The sequence below is a fragment of the Ursus arctos genome, unplaced genomic scaffold (genome assembly GCF_023065955.2).
Source record: "Ursus arctos isolate Adak ecotype North America unplaced genomic scaffold, UrsArc2.0 scaffold_24, whole genome shotgun sequence".
NCBI classification, from domain to species: Eukaryota; Metazoa; Chordata; class Mammalia; order Carnivora; family Ursidae; genus Ursus; species Ursus arctos.
Genome location: NW_026622919.1, coordinates 34,534,826 through 34,555,788, shown reverse-complemented (window position 1 = coordinate 34,555,788; position 20,963 = coordinate 34,534,826). Strand labels below are relative to the sequence as shown.

The following is a 20,963-nucleotide window of genomic DNA, read 5'->3' as shown; positions in this document are numbered from 1 at the left end:
AACACAGGCAATAGTGTTGACAAGTAAAGTTAAATCACTGTTTCACTAATGCTTCAAAAAACACAGAAATATACAAAAATTAACACAAAATGGACTAAAGACCTAAACATTAAGACCTGAAACTACAAAACTCCTAGAAGAAAACACAGGAAGAAAAATTTCATGACACTGAACAGGCGATGATTTTTTGGATAGGATGTCAAAAGCACAGGGAACAAAAGCAAACAGACAAATGAGTTACAACAAACTCAAAAACTTCTGTGTAGCAAAGGAAACAAGAGAGTGAAAGACAACCACAGAGAGAAAATATCTGCAAACCACATACTGGATAAGCAGTTAATATCCAGAATTTATAAAGAATTCCTACAACTCAATAATAACAAAAAAAATTAAAAATTGGGCAAAAGACACTTCTCCAAAGAAGATACACAAATGGCTAACAAGCATATGAAAAGTTGCTGAACATCACTAATCATCAGGGAAATGCAAATCAAAACCACATGATACTACCTCATACCCGTTAGCACAGCCACTAATAAAAAAATAGAAAACATGTGTTGGCAAAGATGTGGAAAAACTGGAACCCTTGACACTACTGTTGCTGAAATTGTAAAATAGTGCTGCCAATAATGGCAAAGAGTATGGCATGTCCTAAAAAAATTAAAAACAGAACTATCATATGATCCAGCAATCCCATTTTTGACTATATATCCAAAAGAACTGAAAACAGGCTCTCAAAGAGGTATCTGCACACTCACGTTCATTGTAGCATTATTAGAAATAGCTAAGATATAGGGGCAACAACCTAAATGTCCAGGTGAATGATAGGTGAATTGGTACATACATAAATGGACTATTATGCAGCTTTAAAAAAAGAAAACTCTGCATCATATGCTACAGCATAGATGAACCCTTGAGGATGTTATGCTAAGTGAAATAAGCCAATCACAGAAAGACCAATACCAAATGATTCCATATATGTGAGTTACCTAAAATAATCAAATTCATAACAACAGAAAACAGAACCCTGGTTGCCAGAGCTTGGGTTAATGGGAAATTGTTGTGCAATGGGTGTAGTACCAATCATGCAAGACGAAAAATTCTAGAGATCTACTGCACAACGATGTGCATATAGTTAACAATACTGTAATGTTCACTTAAAAACTGTTTAAGAAGTAAACTTACGTTGTTTTTATTTTATACCACAATAAAAAAAAAAGTCTTCCCCTTCAGGGGGAAAATAGAGACTTGGATGCAAAAATAACAAATACTTCTGTGTTTTCAGTTATAAAAGTTTACATTTTCAGGTAAATGGTTAGATGTCTGTCATACAGTGGCAATAATAAAACTTGAAATATTTTCCCCTTATTTTACGACTTTAAATCGTCATAGTAATTTAATGTATCTTCATACATAATCATAAGTAACATAAGCATAAGTAAACAGCAAGTTAAAAATACTATATGGAGGGGCCCCTGGGTGGCTCAGCTGTGAAGTGTCTGCCTTCGGCGCAGGTCATGATCCCAGTGTCCTGGGATCGAGCCCCGCAGAGGGCTTCCTGCTCGGCAGGAAGCCTGCTTCTCCCTCTCACACTCCCTTTGCTTGTGTTCCCTGTCTTTGTCAAATAAATAAATAAAATCTTTAAAAAAAAAAAAAAAACTACATGGAAGCTGCAAGAATGAAAGTGATTTTTTTCTGTCTTCAAAAGTAACCTTGCACATAAATGTAAAAATTTTTTAAGGCAAAGGTTTCACAGTTTCTTAACACTTTATTTCTAATAATGTACTACCATAATACTTAACTGGCTAGTGTTATCAAATCTTTATTATAAGTAGGATCCAGGGGCGCCTAGGTGCCTCAGTCGTTAAGCATCTGCCTTCAGCCAGGGCGTGACCCCAGGACCCCGGGATTGAGCCCCGCGGGGAGCCTGCTTCTTTCTCTCCCACTCCCCTTGCTTGTGTTCCCTCTCTTGCTGGCTGTCTGTCACATAAATAAATTAAAAAAAAAAAAAATCTTAAAAAAATAAATAAATAAGTAGGCTCCACACCCAGCATGGAGCCCAACACAAGGCCTGGACTCACACAACTGAGATCAAGACCTGGGCTGAGATCAAGAGTCGGACATTTAACAGACTGAGCCACCCCAGTTCCCCATCAAATCTTTATTATAGGGGCGCCTGGGTGGCACAGCGGTTAAGCGTCTGCCTTCGGCTCAGGGCGTGATCCCGGCGTTCTGGGATCGAGCCCCACGTCAGGCTCCTCCGCTATGAGCCTGCTTCTTCCTCTCCCACTCCCCCTGCTTGTGTTCCCTCTCTCGTTGGCTGTCTCTATCTCTAATAAATAAATAAAATCTTTAAAAAAAAAATCTTTATTATAAAGTACTCAAAAAAGTCCAAATAAAACAGAACTGCTAAAAAGGTACACTATTCAGCCATTCAGGAATTATTTTCAATTGATTATACATACATCAAAAATTCAAACTGGACCTAAAACAAGAACTAGATACATAGGAATAACAAGAACTTGCAAATCTGGCATGCAAACATTCACTAATGTGCTTACTATGCCAGATACTGTTGTGTTTTTTAATTTTATATCATATATATAATATATATTTTATATTGTAAATATTTATATATATTTTTTAAATTAACATATAACGTATTATTTGTTTCAGTGGTAAAGGTCATTCATCACTCTCACACAACACCCAGTGCTCACAACACATACCCTCCCAATCTCCATCACCCAGCCACCTCATCTCCCCCACTCCCCTTCCCTTCCAGCAACCCTCAGTTTGTTTCTTAAGAATCTCTTACGGTTTGTCTCCCTCTCTGGTTTCACTCTGTTTCATTTTTTCTTCTCTTCCCCTATGATCCTCTGCCTTGTTTCTTAAATTCCACGTATCAGTGAGATTATATGATAATTGTCTTTCTGAGTGACTTATTTCGCTTAGCATAATACCCTCTAGGTCCATCTATGTTGTTGCAAATGGCAAGATTTCATTTTTTGATGGCTGCATAATATTCCATTTTGTGTATATGTGTGTGTGTGTATGTATGTATATATATATATATATACATATATAAAAAATACATATATATATATTTGTATAGACACCCCCCCCATCTTCTTTATCCATTCATCTGTCAATGGACACCTGGGTTCTTTCCATAGTTGGCTATGGCGGACACTGCTGCCATAAACATGGGTGTGCAGGTGCCCCTTCAGATCAGTACATTTGTATCTTTGGGTAGATACCCAGTAGTGCAAATGCTGGGTCGTAGGGTAGCTCTATTTTCAACTTTTTGAGGAACCTCCATACTGTTTTCCAGGGCGGCTGCACCAGCTTGCATTGCCAGCCAGATACTGTTCTAAGTAAGCCTGACTGCGTATCGTCTATCCCCATGACAAATTTAATCCTACAATTAATCAGTACTATCATTATTTTTGCCTCCAGAAAAAAATGGAGGCACAGAAAAGTAACTTGTACAAAGTTATAATCAGTAGAACCCAGATTCAAAGCAATCTCTCTCAATCGTTTCTCCCCACCCTTCAGATATCTAACAAATAGATTCCACCTTCTTACAGGCATAAAATATTGCCATCCAAATACAGGATATCTACAACCATTACAGGAAAATCCGAAACATTAGCTCTTGTACCTACTAATTTATCACCCCAAAAAGCTATCTTTCGGATGGATCAATTAATATTGAGTATAGGGATCAATTCATATTGAAAGAGGGAGGAATCTATAATGGACCTACATATTTAAATGTTTTGTGTCTGTATAATCCCTCTCCAACAAAACTGCAAATATTTGACATATTCTTCTCTACTCTCTCGGGTATAATCAACCAAAAAGGCAAATAAACAAGAAAGTTTGTAACCAAAAAAAGAATAACAGTGAATAAACTTTGTATGCAGATTAAGTCATTAGTTCACTGCCATATCAACACCAATCTTGATAATGCTAGTTTTTATCATTCATGTATGTTTCTAGAAGTATCCCCAAAGTATTTATGTTCCAGGTCAAAGAACACACAACCACACACTAAACACATGACGAATTTTATATTAAAAGAGTACAGCTCCCCCCAAGAATACCATCTCTAGATGGCTCCCTTACCAGTTTCCTTTCCTACTGCATGCACTCTCGCTCCCTACAAATTTCCAAATGTTAATGACACTTAGAAAATTCCTTTTTAGGGCCCCTGGGTGGCTCGTCTGCCTCCAGCTTAGGTTATGTTCCCAGGGTCCTGGGATCCAGCCCGGCGATGGGCTCCTTGCTCAGCAGGGAGCCTGCTTCTCCCTCTCCCGCTGTCCCTCTCCCTGCTTGTGCACTTTCTCTCTCTTTCAAATAAATGAATGAAAGAAAGAAAGAAAGAAAGAAAGAAAGAAAGAAAGAGAGAAAGAAAGAAAGAAAGGAAGAAAGAGTTCCTTTGTAAAGTAGTATTCTAAAAAGAAAAACCTGAAGTTACTTTTTTAGTACATGAACCACATAACACAAATTACAACTCTATTTTTAGGTCTTGACAAATAATTATAGAAGAAATCACTCAAAATATTGCTAAATGAAAACTAATTTAAACTTTAATTCTGAAAATGACAACATGAAATGCTTCTATCACAAAAACAAGGAATACTAGAGTTTCCAAAGTGATCAAGTACACTTTACTCAATTAAGTACACTTTATTGGCCAGAACCAACAGGTAGAAATTACAGAAAGAGGAGATGCTGGCCCAACACAAGAAGGCTGACACTGAGAGTCGTCCAATAAAGGAACTGCTTGCCCTAACATTAAGCTCTGCCTAGCACCAGGTATTAATGGAAGACTGGAGTACTATTATATGAAGGAGGTGACAGGTCACTCTAGATGACTAAGGCACCTTCCAACTATACTATGATGACCTTTAGACTTACCTGTGTTTTCGCAGATATGTTTCTAGTGTTTCTAAAAGACAACTAGAGTCAATTAAAACTACTTCATCCCTGCATTCTTGGGACATTAGTTCCCATACGTCCATCCAACAACCTCTGCAGAAAGAAACAAATATTAGTGAAAGGAGGAACAGATAAGGGTAAAACATTAAAAAAGGCAGAGTAAAGGATTGCTTGATTTTACCTGGCTGTTCCCTGGAAAGGTCCATAATGGAAAATGATCCTACACTTGCTGTCCTTCCTGTGGTCTTCACTACTTCTCTTATCTGTACTTAACTTCTCTGAACTGACACTGCTACTGCTCCCTTCACTGTAGTACAGTATAGCACAAAGCTTAGTGACACTGAGATAATCTGAAGGAATAATTTCTATAGTCTAAATTAAAATCATGAACTCTTTAATACATTTATATTAGAATAAGTTTACAAATTTGTATATAATTACATATTCATTTTAACCATATTAAAATATTATTTAAACATATGCTCATACCTTTACATAAAAATTTCTGTTCAACTATTAAGTTTATCTGACACAGTTTAACAACATTTACATTTATCAAGATACCAATTTATTAAGATACTAAGCATTTTATGAGCAAATCTACTAGGAATGCTTTAAAGTCAACAGGACTAAAAAAAAAATTTATTTTCACCTATAAACATAGATCAATCTTCCACAAATTGAAAATTCTAATAAGTTTTGATCTACTTAATGTGGTTTTATATCTACCCATGGCAACAAAACTCTTATCTACCTTCACATTTATAAGTAGCTGAGGAAAAAAAATTCAGATTAATCTAATTATAGTGAACAGATTTTTACATTTACTAAAATAAAGAGAGCACACTAAGACGAACACTTTACACAGCCTGTATCAATTACAAGTACTATATAAATAATTTATTAAAAACTTACTAAACACTTCCCAGACTCTCCCTCCCCCACAGGTTTCAATGTGGCGCTGGTCATGCATTTTCCTTTGTTGTCTGCAGATGTGCATTCCAAGAGAAATGTGTGTCTATATTCCACTCATTGATAGTCTTCTTGATATTTCATGATTCTGAACAACTGGTTCCTGCCTGTTCTTCTCCAGGTCTCACTACAGTCCTAGAAATTCGTTACCTTGGACGCTTGAGATGAAAAAACCTCTGAACCTTTACTTAAGCTACTCTATACAGCTGAACAGGTATTTCTCAACTCCCTGCCCACCATTTAAGTTCATCCGTACAAGTCACCTATTTCCTGTCACAAGGGCTCAAGCAAGGTTTAGCACTCCAATTTGAAACAAAGACCTCAACTACCGCTCTGTCTTCCATGTTCTATCCTTCTACTCAATGCCCATATTTCCCCCTTTTCTGATTATGTGTGAGTGATCCATAATTTCCTAAAACTGTTTAATTCTCAAACTCAAGTTCTCACAATTGAGGAAAAGGTTCATGAAATTAGAGCTGGACAATGATTACTATATCATCAGAACATGACAGCGTTAATCTAAAAAATACTTTAAAAAAATGCTACAGTTCAAATCAAGATTTTATCCATAACCTCTCTAGACTGACTGTCTTTGTATCTTCCTTTCAAGACCAAGCTTTCTGAAAAAGAAATCTTTCCACTCCTGTACTTTCCTCTCATAGCTTAATCCACTACAACCTTAGACTGTAATCACTTTTCTACCCATTCTGATCTGGATTGTTTCCACTCAACCACAGATTTAGTCCTCAAGATCACCAATTATCACAGTGTTGCTATATCCAATGGACACTTCTGGGTTCTTGACTCAGCAGCATTCCACACAGCTGACCAGACCCCCCTGAAACACTCTTTTCCCTTGGCTTCCTCCTACCTCTCTGGCCACTCTTTCTCAAGTTTCTTTATTAGCTTCTTTTCTACCAATATACTTAATTCCTCAGAATTCTTCTCTCTTACTCTCTCTCTGGGTAGACCTTATATACTATTCTCTTTGATAATCATCAGTCATCAGCTAGAGGCCAACAACTGTAGCCTATACTTTTCTTCTGGATCTCAACCTTACTCCCAGGAAGCCAATAACTTGGGTTTACTTGCATCATATAAGAACAGTCTCAGGAAGGCTGAGCTGGATTATTGCCACTGATTAGGTTGAAACCTTAATCAATTGTTAACACTTCCCTGGAGAAGTCTGAACAGAAAGAAAGGGGAGTAAATAACAGTGGAAATACGTAAAATGGAGAGTCACAGTATCATACAATGGCAGTGGCCATCCAAAGTGGAGGAGAGGGAGTCTTGGCTAAGCACACTGTACTCCCTGGCCTGCTATTCATATGGCGTGTGGGAATAACTGAGGCTACCTTAGGAGACAGTGCTCAAGATCAACTCATACTGATTTCACAATTCAGTAAACAACCTTCTAAAATGTTTGGCTTCCCATGTGGTGGGGCTGTAGCTGAAGGGGAATGTGAAGTCTGTGGAAGTCTGTTTTTGTCTTTAAATTGAAAGATAGGAAAACGTAACTGTATGCCAATTTAACAAAAGTAGGTAACTGATAAAGCAAAGTCACTGAGAATAAGAAGAAATGGAACCCAGAGCAAAAGTAGAAGAACTGGTCTTTGAAGGAAGGTACCAATGAGCAGATGTGTAAGATGTTGAGATATCTGTTGCTTTTTGGTTCCGCAATGAAGAATATTCTTAACAAAAAAACCAGAAGGCAGGTTTTTAATAATACAATACTACTCTGTGGCTTTAGCCAACAGGTCATTCAGGTAAAGGTTTTGTCTAATGAGGAAACCAGACTGAATTTTACATTTAGAAAGACAAGAATTCTCTACAGATATTGGTAAATCAGGTATGTAAAATAACAATTTTCTTTCGATAACCACTTTAGGTTGTGTAGAGCTTTACTGAAGGTTCAGAGTACTCTCACATTTAGATATCATATACTTTGTGGTTCAGTCTGGATCCTGATTCTAACAAACCCATTTTGTAAAAAGACACTTTTAGAGAAAGCTGTGGAAATCTAAACTGGGTATTAGCTTATTATAGTTAATTGTGATGAGTGTTAATAATGGACTGTCGTTATGAAAGAAAATGTCCATGTATTTAGAGATGGATGGTGGAAATACGTAGGAGTAAAAAAGCGTGTTTTCTGGGACTTGTTTTAAAATACTTCAGCAAAGAAAATGACGGATAAATAAAAAAAATGTGACAAATCTTGATAAGACTACTGAATCTGGGTTAAGATATTTGGTAGGAAGGAAGGTTCCTGAATAGTCTCTGTACTTTCCTATGTGTTTGGCAGTTTTCCTAATAAAGTTTTTTAAAAAATTTTGTTCGTGAGTATAGGAAAACAAACAAACAAACTTGTTAATAGATAATTAACATACCATCACCTAATCATCCATGTCTTTCATCAGGAAAGAAAAGGTCTATACAACAATGGTGTCAACACTACTAATGAGATATTCAAAAACTAATTTTTTAAAGCAATCCAGTATTGTTTTAAATCATCCCATTCTCCTCAAAACACAAGTTACTTCTTAGAACCCTCCCTTCAAATTCCATGGCTTTTCCTTACCACCCCCAACCTCAAGCAATTTTGTAGGGGGCAATGTAACAATGTGCTGGGAGATGGGGACAAAAGCAGCCTTGGGCATTGTATCACCTAACCAGAACAAAACTGCAAATTAAGTTACATGAATACACATTGCTACAACTGATCCAAGACTTTTTTTTAATCCTTGACAAATTATTAGGGAGACCTAGAGATAAGAAAAGACAAGAAAAATAATTTATACATTGTGACTATTATATAGATCAACGAATGTTATCACTACTACTTTGAAAAACTTATTATTGGCTAAATAAATTTCCATAAAGATCTCAACTTCCTTCCTCTGAAACATATTTAATAAAAGAAAAAGAAAAAAACTCCAAAAGAAAAATCAAATCTATATTGAGCCCCTACACTATATTTTGTCTATAAGGCAAAAAGGCCTTATAGAATCAGGAGACAGATTTATTTTTACCTTTATTGATTAGTTACAGTGTAACTAATTAATAAAACTAGCAGTGTTTTTTTTTCTTTTTACTAAATACAATCAACATTTATAATCTTAACAATTACAAAGCTTCTTGATAATCGATTCTACTTACCCCAAAGGTTTTGGTTTGTGCGTATCTAAGGAGTGCAACTGACATCTCTTGTTCTTTTTACTTTTTGGAATAGCATCTATCATGTCATTTAGTTTGGACCTAATCAAAAATAAATCATTAAAAGTTTGATTAATATTCATTTTTCTTTAGAATTTTCAAAATCTCTATTTACTACCCTTTAGTGTGATGTTTAAAGTATTACAGACACATCACTTACCTTGAAAATTCCTCATCAAATTCTAACCGAGAAGAAGGTGTATACTTATCTTCTCCATTCCATTCCCAGTCAGTCAGTATGTTGAAAGAGATCTGTTCTATTCAATGTACTCATTCCCCTAGCTGCATCTGTCTCATTCATCCCTGTTATCTGCACTGTATCTAGCAGTGTGCCTGACACTCAAATATTTTGACTGATTGCTACCTCTCAGCCATCTTCCCCTGTTCAAACAATATCTAAATAAACACTATCCTTGATGAGGAACTACCAACAGAAATTTTATGCAAATATATGAATGCATACAGCTAATATCCACACCCTACATCCAACCAATCAGCAAAGGCTGTCATCTCTAACTTTTGAATATATCCAGAATTATGTCATTTATCACCTCCACCATTACTATCCATATTCAACTTGCCTCTCTAGCTTAGCCAAGTAAAATAGCTGACCTCCCAAATGGTCTCCCTGCTTCCCACCCTTTGCCTTTACATTCTAGGTTTCACTCAACAGCTGAAGTGATCTTTTCAGAACAAAAATCACATTATGTTCTCTGTTCAAAAACCCTCCAAGCCTTTTCTCAGGCAGAGTGAAAATCCTAACTCTCTACCACCACCTCTAAACAGAAAAGCCCAGGGCTTTGGTCTTCAGACCCCTTCACATTTCCTACTTATATTCAATCTTTGGTGACTACCTCATCTCACAGATTTAAATTATGTCCGTGTGTGTGTGTGTGTGTGTGTGTGTGTGTGTGTAGTTTATATACAGTTCAAATACTATACATATGCTGATGACACCAATTTTTATCTCTAGAGCAGACCTCTCTGAACTCTAGCCAGATGTCCAATCGGTATCTCAAACTTAACACGTCCAAAAGCTAGCTCTGCAAAATTGCTCCTCCCATTCTTACCCATCTCAGTAAATGGAAAACCATTGGTCCTGTTCTTTAGATCCCAAATCTGAGAATCACCCTTGATGTCCTCCTCCATATCCAATCTATCCAAAAATCCTACCGGCTCATTCCTCAAAATATACCCAGGATGCAACCATTTCTTACTACCATACTGGTCTGTGTGACTACCATACTGGTCACCATTACTCTTGCATGGATTATTAAATAGCCTTTGTTTCTCTCCCCTTCCACCACCCTTCCACTTATTGTCAACACAGAGGTCAAAGTAAGCAAACTTCAAGTCAGACCATGTCACTCCTCTGCTCAAAACACCCCAAATATGAGCCTGGATGGCTCAGTCGTTAAGCGTCTGCCTTCGGCTCAGGTCATGATCCCAGTGTTCTGGGATGGAGCCCCACATCAGGCTCCCTGCTCGACGGGAAGCCTGCTTCTCCCTCTCGCACTCCCCCTGCTTGTGTTCCCTCTCTCGCTGCCTCTCTAATAAATAAATAAAAATCTTTAAAAAAACAAAAAACAAAAAACACACCCCAAATCTTCCGGTCTTACTCCGGGTAAAAAAAAAAAACCAACAATAACAAAAAACTCAGGATGGTACTACATAAGTAGGCCTTTTATTACTCCTCTGATCTCATCTTTTATTACTGTTCCCTTCAATCACCTGGCTCCAGCCACAATGGCTTTCTTACTGTTCTTCGGACATGTCAGGAAAACTCCAACCTTTGAACCTTTACATTTGCTCCACCTACTGTGCCTTCCCCCAGATATCTACATGGTTTACTTACTCACTTCATTCAAGTCTACACACTCAATGTCATTTTATCACAGAAGCCTTCCCGACCATCCTCCTTATTAATTCCACCCTACCATTCTCATCTCCCTTATGTATAACTTAGCTGACAAATCATGTTGTTTGCCTACTGCCTGCCTCTCTCCATATGAGAATATGTATAGTCACTGGTACCCAGAAGATATTCAATAAAATTACTGATTTTGAACTCAAGCTTTGCCCCTACCAAATTCAGTAAAAGAGCTACCACTGTCCTGAAGTTTAAAAATGTTTAACAAGGTCATCTACCTCCATTGATTATACTTACCCATGTACATAAAATAAGGTATAAAGCTTCTTTGCATCAGTCATGCAGCTTCGAGTTACAGATAGGACTCCCTTGGGCCCTACTGTCAGGGGTTCAAGTGCGGGGTTTCCAGACTCCACAAGCTGGGAAAAGAGGCGCTCCACACTGCGACGACAACCAACACATGGGACAAGCTGAGAAAGTGCACTCAATACTTCACGTGATGTCACCACCATGGCAATACTTAGATCTTGCTGCTTAAGCATGCTATGTCGCTGAAAAAGAGGAAAAGAAAAATGAAGAACAGTCCTTAAGAAAGACATAAAATTTCTCTTCATTACTACTTCTTGTTCCTGTCTTTGTATATTACGTACAATACGGGCAGGGCTTGCCATCTCTACCTGCAACTGAGTCAGAAAAACAAGTCGGCCTTGCCCATGCTGTACTGAGTTTACTCCACAAAGCCCTCTGTTCTAGAATCTAAGGTCTAAAACTCTGCTTAGGATGTCAAGGCTAAGCAGTATGTGCCTCAGCATAGCAAAAAGAAGCCCTGCCTCTGGAAGTTTAGTTTGTTCAGTGACTATTAAGCTTACTACACTCACTTGAAATAAAAAAATTTTTAGGGCTCCTAGGCGGCTCAGTTGGTTAAGCACCTGCCTTCAGCTCAGGTCATGATCCCAGGGTCCTGGGATAAAGTCCCTCATCGGGCTTCCTGCTCAGCGGGGAGCCTGCTTCTCCCTCTCCTCCCCACTCAGGCTCTCTCTCGCTATCTCTGTTGCTATCTCTGCTCTCTCTCTCAAATAAATAAAATTTTTTTAAAACAAAGAAAAAAATAAAGATGGAATGCAGCTTTGCCATGTCTTCCTCTTAATTTTTAACAACACAGTATGTTTAGCTACTGGAATCAAGTTAGGATGGTGATCATGTAAAGCTGCAATTCTCAGCCTGGAGGTATGGACAGGATTAGTAGGCGAGAACAAGGCCTATCTTACCTATGTAGAAACCTGCAGTGATTAACTAATATGGTGGTGCATATGAATGTTATCTGTTGGTTATGACAAGGTAGAAAAATAAGAACCACAGCTCTAGAGAAGTGGGCAAAACTCTAGTAAATAACTTCTATCTGAATGAGTTACAGTTACACTACAAATAATGTTTCTAGCTTTACCAAAAAAGATGGGTAAGATACTCCCAAGAATTTTCTCACATTTACTGTTAACCTTTCATTCAAAGTTTTCTCCAAAAGTAGAAATAGAATTTTGAAGTAAAGTAACAATTTACCTTCCATTATTTTCATTACACACAGGGTTTTATAAGGTATCATATTGCTTAAAAATTAAATGAAAATCATTAAGTTCACATATAGGATTTTTTTTTCCACTTGAACAAAACTATCACTACAGAAGAAAACCAAGTTCTCAATGAAAAGCTGTATACCCTATCTTTCAAAAACAGGGAAAGATGGCTTGGTGAAATTAAAGCCATAGGGACATGTACAATGATAACATAACACCACCAAATCTCTTTCACACAACAGGTACATAAATATATTCACTGTAGCCATAGTGAAAGAAAGCAATTTCAGAGCAATCTTAAGACCTAGAGAGGCCCAGGTAAAATGAAATTAATATTTAAAGCTAGTATTTTAAATGACTCTTCAAAACACACACACACACACACACACACACACACACCCCATTTAAAACATTAATTTTAAAATATTTTTTTAAAAATATTACCTGAATAAACTGCTTTAATTGTGCACCATTATTTTGATGCCCATCGAGATTTAACACATTGTCAGGGAATTCCATCACCATCTTAATATGCAAAAGAATGAAAATCAATTATTTTATCTTCTTTGAACATGTGCTGCAAACTATTTTATAAACTTCTAGGACAGAAATAGATCCCTAAAGCAGGATTTGCCTGCTTTTGCCCTGTCAAAAGAAGACAACAACAACCACCACCCAAGTTATACAAGTTTCTAAAGCCAGGAATGGTATAGTCATTAGAAGCAAAGACACCGAAGTCAGGCAAACAAGAGTTCAAATCCAAGCTCCACCACTTACGAGTATGTCTTAACTCTGGGGAAGTTACTTAACCTGTTTGATTTATAGCTTCCTCATTTGTTAAATGAGATTAAGTAATAATTTTTAATATCTTTCATTGTAAAGATTAAATTATGTTTAAAAATGTTTGCTGCGGTGGCCAATAGTAAGTAAAACAATCTGATATTTTACATTAAATATACATGCTTCCAGTTATTCCTCTTAATTATGGAATATAGTAAATTTTATAATGCAAATGGCCATATACATATGGACCATATATAATGAAATACTCCGAACAATACTAAATGTTTGCTCCAATTAGGACAAAAAGGATACAGAGATATTTACTCAATTATCAAAATTCCCTACCAAAGGAAGAGGAATATAAAGCTTACAAAGATGTTTCTGCGTATCAGATAATGGGGAATTACTAATTAGCACATGTCACTGAGCTGTGACACCACTCATTTTAGAAAGTAACAGGGTTACATACCACTAGGAAAGAGCCTTTATAACTGTTAGATATCACCAAATAAAAGAAACGTCCCAATTTAAAAGATGGTAAAATGTGGGGGCAAAAAGAGTATGCCTTTGAACAATGAACAAAACAATGAAATAAAGTAACACATTTATATCTTAACTAAAACATTGTTAAGGTATTAAACATACTGTGCTAGGACAAACTTCTATTTCCAGATGACAAGGACCAAAGACTCCTACATACCCAAAGAGTGAAGTCATGATAAAGACCCATTTGAGGCAAAAACAAAACACTAAAAATACCCCCAACCAGTTGAACATGATCTTAAAAAGATTCCTTCTTCACCAACCAGCACCACGAAGACCTGCTTTTTTAATAGACTTGATCATTCTTTTTCCTCCACATTAGAAATAACAGCCCTAAAACCTGCTTGTTCTAACCATAAACTAAGGACTGAACAATAAAGACAAGTACAAGCAATAGATAGATCTTTTCTTGATTTGATAAGAGGGGAATATAGGATATGTGAAGTAGTGACAAGGGGATACCAAGAATGGACAACTCAACAACCTGGGACACCACTGTATTTCACAGAACCAAAAACTGCACATATAAAATGATTCAAATGTTTGTATGTGGGTACTTTCCTACAGAAAAAGAAAATACATGATATGTTACATGTGGCCTATTTCTAGGCAGTGAAAAGGTAAGAGGACTTTTTCCTTTGTGTTCCTACCTTTCCCAAATTTATTATAATGCACATATACTGTTTATTACCAAGGGGAAAAGTTAGTGTTCCTTGCTTCCAATTTTACGTTCATTATATCATATTCAGAGACATGATCCCATCTCAAGAGCTTTTATTGTTCTGGAAGTTTCTTCTTCCACACACATAGACTATTATGTCCAAATCTCATAGGATCAAGGATCAATTATCCAATTTTCAGGTTTACTGACTTCTCTCTAGTCTACCCTCTTATAGTCTTATTAATATCTCCAAAGACTGGTATAGTAATAATAAAGACATTTAGGGTACCTTCATATATACTGAGTGTTGTTCTAACCACTTTCACATGTTAACTTTACCAATAGCACCAAGTAAAACCAGTCACTGGTCTGCTTTAACAAGGTGGTTCTAAATGGTGGCTTTAACTGGTGAGGATAACAGAAATAAATGGGCAAAAAATCTAATGATCCGGGGTGCCTGGGTGGCACAGCGGTTAAGCGTCTGCCTTCGGCTCAGGGCGTGATCCCGGCGTTATGGGATCGAGCCCCGCATCAGTCTCCTCCGCTATAAGCCTGCTTCTTCCTCTCCCACTCCCCCTGCTTGTGTTCCCTCTCTCGCTAGCTGTCTCTATCTCTGTCAAATAAATAAATAAAATCTTTTAAAAAAAAAATCTAATGATCCATACCGTCCACTGTACTTATATTTAACAGAGTCTACTCAAATTTTTTTTTAAAAATTAATAATCCCAATATTACAAATCCTGGTCCACGAAAACTGATAAAAGATAAAAACAGTTAATAGTACTGTACAGTTAACTCACATGTTTTTTGTCATCACTACATGGTTTAAACACAAAGAAACTGAACTGTCAAGTCAGAAAAAAGGTTTAGGATAAACTTTTAAAGCCATGTAACTCAATAGAACACTGCAGGTCACTCCAAATCTACCATTTAAGCAACTAACACTCTGATTTGCATTTTCACTTGTTTGATACAAATGTACACCATTTCAGTACATATCAATTACCACTATTAAAAAAAAAATAATTACCTATACTATTTTAAAATCAAAGCTACTAATTTAAGGAACAATCAAAGAATGCTTCTTATTTAACCAAATCAAGGTCTCTCCAGTCTGGTTCATAGGTGAAATCCTAAATTCTGACTCTGTATAAATGAATTTTTATTCTTATCAACTATGTTTTATTGTTTTAATAATTAAAGCAGAGGTCAAAGAACAAATCTAACATTTTGAGATCTAACAGGTGATGTTCAAATATATATAATTTAATGGATAATACCTGCTTTAGGAATCATTTCTAAAAGGTACAACAAAGGACAGGGTTAAAAAAAAGTTTTTTTAAATCCTCATTTCAGATCATTTGATTTCCGCCTAACTAGTAGAGATAAATGTCAAGATTAGGTCTATTACTGTGTCTTTCCTGGGTTTCACTGGCTTGGATAATACTAAATTTTCTCTTGTACTTACTCTATACCACCCTGGTTACAAATTGCACTCACACTGAATCATTCTGTCCTTGCCTTTCAAACACTCAGGACTTTCTACCTTGTTGTTTTCTGGTCAATCACTATATGCTCTTTAATGTTGAAAGAGGACAATAAGAAAAAAGGAAAAAGGGAAGGCAAAGAGCAAAGTAGGTCTATTTTTTTCCCCATTCTTTAAAATCATTTCCTTGACTTAATCTTCAGATTCTAGGTTACCTAAAGTAAGACGGTCATGTAAAGTATTTCAGGTGTGGTTTCACAGAGGAATCATTAGTGTTCTGCTTCATGATGAGGTTGCCTTTCCCTAGCTGACCAAAAATAGAACCAGTCATTGTCCTGCAATTACTGCTTTATAAAGTTTATTGAATCCATTACCCACTTTCACTCTTAAATATCTGTCCTGGTTTCTCCTGACCACAAATAATCTGTTTTTAGCACATTCTCACAAGCTCTAACCAACGATATTAAATTTGTATTTATTGAAAGTCATTGTCACTTTAGCTTTACTTTTTTACTTCATCCTCACAGCTATTTGTAACATCTATCACCTTTGGTAAAATCAGTTAAATACTTAAGAGTTAAAAGAAAACATTAAATACTAAATTTAAAAATGCTAAACACCTAATCCCCAAGTGGATATGCTACCATTTGCTATCTTTTAATGTCTCTGTTAAAATCCATTATCAGAGTCTCTAGTCCATTTAGATTATTTGAATTATTTGGAGGGTAAACTGCTTCCCAGCAATATTATAGCAATGTGACACTATGTACCAAGAACTTTACAAACGGCTCTTCTCCTTTGATCCAGTAACTGTACTTCCAAAGCCTGAGAAAAAAATTTTAATGCATAGATTTATGCATTATTTGTATTCACACAGTATTATTCATAGTCAAAAGCAGAATCACCCCTATATCCACAAAGGTAGAGTAATTAAATTACGGAATGTCACACAACAAATTATTACATGGCTAACAAAGCTGCTTAAGAATGACAAGAACAAATGTTCTCAGTATTACATTTAGTGGAAAAAAAACAGATATAAAATATTACAGAAGACAATACATCTCAACTCTGCATCTAAGTGTGCGTCTATGACTAGAATTATAGCAAATGCTGCTATCTCCTTAGTTATCTCTGGGAAGTAGGATTAAGGATAATTTTTTTCTTTGTTATACTGTTATTTTTCAAGATTATTTTATAAAGGGTATAAATTTTGACTCTATCAACTTTTTTAAAAAAACTACTCACTTAAAAACTGTACTACTCCAAAAATATCTCTAAAATAAAATCCGTATTCTAACCATTTGCTATTTTACAACTCCTTAACACCAAAAAGCATTTTGGCCACCTAGCATACCACTTTCCTAAATATTCCGCCAACTTACTTCTTTGGGATTTTCTCAAATACACCTATACGGGCTGTACTCAAGTTTTCAAACCCACTAAATTACCAAATGAGTCTTAAACGGATTTAACATACCACATAAAAGAGGAGACTACTTCCTCACAAAACAAGCTTCTCAATTTCATTTTACAAATCCAACCTAAAATCACCAACAGAATTAACGCTAGAGGTTTCAACTTCTGTTACTAAAACGATACAACAATTGTAACTGAACTGTGAAAGATGTAACCAGACTTAACATGTAGGCCCTAAAAAGATTCTAAGACTACTTGAAAAAAAGATCACACAATGTTTTTTCAATGCATTACCTATGGACCCTAAGAACAAAGACCAGATCAAATGTTAACTTCAGGGATACACTGCCATCAAACTATCAGTGGACCAGTGCAGAACATAAACTTCTGCTACAGGCATCATCCCTCCCTCTTCCCCAACAGGTGTTTGCTCTGCATTCTTCTTTTGAGTAGTATATGACAGAAAGTTCTGAGAGAAAGTTGTTTCCCTAAATATAATGGATTCTTAACAAGAATTTTCACTAACCAGCATTCAATGATTATACACAATTTCCAAGACAAAGCAATAAACAGTCCCACTCATTCTTAGCGATAAAAACCCTTCTAAAGATTAAAAATAAATAAATTTTTAAAAACCACGCACCTTTTCCTAAATAAAATGTTATTTTAAGATATTTAAATTAAATAACCCTAAATTTTATTTGCCTTGGTCACAAGTCCACAGTACAATAAAAGCAAAACTCAACTACCAGGTTCAGTCAAATCCCAACTTCTCTAGAGAAATAAGTCCAAATAATGTATCACAGTGCAAGGTTACACCTTTTTCTATGGAAAATTTTAGAATATTAGTATTATTAAAGTGCTATATGACAGATATATCAATGGTGCACTCAAACGAAAGGTGGTTATGTGACCATAAGGAAGTGTCAGGAAGTGTCTTTAAAACACTGTAAATATTCAAATTTATGTTGATTTCCCCTATGTTTTGATATTATACACTCAAACATAATCTTATGTCTAAACCCATTGATTTTTTTAAACTTCAAAGGCATTCTGGGACAATAATCACAGAAAGCTTATACCAAATTATATGCTCTAGAAAAGTGTTTGTGTGAGAAGAGAAAGTAACAAATGAACTCATATTAGGAGTTTTTGAATAGAGAAATGCATCATTTAATTTGATCAAAGTGCTAGATTTTTTTAAACTTAAAATACAATTCCATTATACTTTTAATACAGAAATCATAACCAAGGCATACAAGCACTTTCTAATGCATCAACACAAACTCTATTCACCTTATGTCAGGCCAAATCATTCTTTTTCCATGAAAAAAAAATGCACTTTCTTTCCATGAAAAAAAAGATGCTTTCACATAAAAAGTTCTAATTAAGTCACCAAATAGCTCCTCTAATCCTTTTAAAAGTACTGCAGCTAAATCAAGTCTTAATTGAGACTGGCAAACAGAAAGGCATAGAGTGGCAGCTCTACAATGACTTGCATTTTACATAAAATTTGAAAAAACTTCAATAGGTATTTGCAAAAAAAAATTCAAGAACAAAATAGAACTGTCTCTGAAAAGCAAAAAGGCAAAGGTAATCCGATTAAGAGACTGAGTTACACCTATCAAAATAAGCAAATGTATAATCCATCCAAAGCTTCAGCATCATCAAAATGCAGATTTCAAGAGATATTCAGAAAAGGTTCATTTCATTTCTTAAGAAATAGTGGCAAGCAACTGCACTCATTTCCTGTTCAGATTCAATTCAAATTTCTGCCATTTCCTTTCAAAGGAAATAGTACAGCAACACAGGGCAGAGGGTCAGCAATGCTGTACTACCATCAACTCTAAAAAAGAAAACTACCCAGAACTGGGTTTTGACACTCGAGATGAGCAATTTATAATTTTATAACGCTCTTACACATTCAATAATTTTGCTTTATTTAAAAAAAAAAAGAAAGAAAAGGTTACCTGTACACTAAAAAATAACTATTGCCAAGAAAACCCATTTTGAAGAGTCATGGCCTAGCAATACAATCATTTCAAAGAGTTTTAGTGTACTAGGCAATATGACACTATTTGCAAAGAAACCAAATCATTTTAGTGGAATTTTACCGTGCGAGAGCATGTCACTCTGCCCTAAGTAATTAAGCTTCTGTAGTGAGCTATAGTATTGAGAGAAAAAATACACAGGTAGCAGTGCAGCTGCGACATTTCCAGATAATTAAGCTTCCCCGAGGGTAGGTGGATTCTGTAAAGGATAGGCCCTAAACGCCCGAGATCCTTCAACCCCTCTCCGAGGCGCATGCTTTGGCAAAAAGCAGCGTCTCGTTGAGAGACAGGGGTAAAGGAAGAGGGTTCAAAAAGGAATGAAAATCTGGCAAGAGAGGCTCGAAATGCTTACGGAGCGCTGGGCTAGGGGCCCGCAGAGGTTACCGTGCGACACACTGCAAAGGCGAGTTTGTGGGGCCTGCCGGAGAGAAGGCCTCGCCTAGGAGTTGCAACACACTCTTTCTCCAGTGCGCAGCGCTCGGCCTGGGGGAGGGGGAGGAGGGAAACAGCTGCCAGGGGAGCGGCGAGCCCGGCCCGGCCCGCTCACCGTGAGGGTGTCGTCTATGTAGAGGGGAATCTGCCTCCTCTCGAAGGGGAACTCCTCCTCCCCGTCCCTGCACACTGCCACCAGTCGCGCCATCGTCCCCGACGCTGCCGTTGCCACCGTCACCACCTCCTCCCAGCTGCCGCCGCCGCCGCTGCTGCTCCTGCCGCTGCCGCCTCCTCCCAGCTCCTGCCTGCAACAGCCAAACCCCGCGAGCGTAAGCACCCGCCGCCGCGCAGCACATTCGCCACGGGGGGGAGGGAGAGGAGCAGGAGGGCACGGGAGAGCCGGGCTGCGTTTCCCATCACCCGATTCCACACGCGCTCAGCCAATCAGCGCCGAGCAGGACCGGGACCCGCCCCCTCGCGCCGCTCGCCCTCCCCAGCCCCCACCCCCGCCGGCCTCCAGTCAGGGTCCAAAGGAGAGGCGGAAAGGGACCCGGTGGCCCCGGGGCTTCCCCAGCCCGTCACCGGAGTCCCAGCTCCAGGACCCCACCCACGGCCGCAGCTCCACTGCCCACCTCCTGCTTCCCGCCGCCGGGGAGCCCTCAACCCCCAGCTGACCCCTTCCTCCCCTTTCTTGGCGCGCCCCGCCCATTCAGTCCCCAGGGCTGCAGTTGCCCAGCGCGACCCCGCCCCTGGGAGGGGTCGACCCCGCCTCAGCTCTGCGGAGTCTGTAAAGGGAGGCTCAGACCCTGTCCTCACCCTTCTCGGAGGAGGCCTGTCGGTTCTGACCTTCACCGTTTTCGTGGTCGCCTCCCTGACCCCCACCTCTGCTCCCCGTTACCGGCTGACGAGGCCCGCGTCAGGGCCGGCCTGGGCGGGAGCGCGGCTCCGAATGCCGTTTCCTCTCCAGGCTCAGTCAGCCGCTCGCGCCACGGGGAGTGGGGGAGGGAGGGCGGGG

The 20,963-nt window shown here is 37.9% G+C and overlaps 1 protein-coding gene across 6 annotated transcripts in view; it reads right to left on the bottom strand.

Annotated features, from left to right (window-relative positions):
• GGNBP2 (gametogenetin binding protein 2) overlaps positions 1 to 20,959 on the bottom strand; it is a 31,462-nt gene extending 10,503 nt beyond the window's left edge. For 2 of the 6 annotated variants that reach the window (XM_057317656.1, XM_044390702.3), the window contains exons 1-6: positions 20,064 to 20,253; positions 13,018 to 13,098; positions 11,300 to 11,553; positions 9,076 to 9,174; positions 5,129 to 5,254; positions 4,927 to 5,040 (exon numbers count right to left, since the gene is read on the bottom strand). In XM_057317656.1, coding sequence (XP_057173639.1) covers positions 4,927 to 5,040; positions 5,129 to 5,254; positions 9,076 to 9,174; positions 11,300 to 11,553; positions 13,018 to 13,098; positions 20,064 to 20,156 — 767 coding nt within the window. In that variant the 5' untranslated portion in view covers positions 20,157 to 20,253. Of the gene's footprint in view, positions 1 to 4,926; positions 5,041 to 5,128; positions 5,255 to 9,075; positions 9,175 to 11,299; positions 11,554 to 13,017; positions 13,099 to 20,063; positions 20,254 to 20,764 lie in introns of those variants that run through there. The other 4 variants (XM_048223589.2, XM_057317657.1, XM_044390703.3 and 1 more) reach the window with 3 other exon arrangements.
• Positions 20,960 to 20,963: the final 4 nt, after the last annotated feature.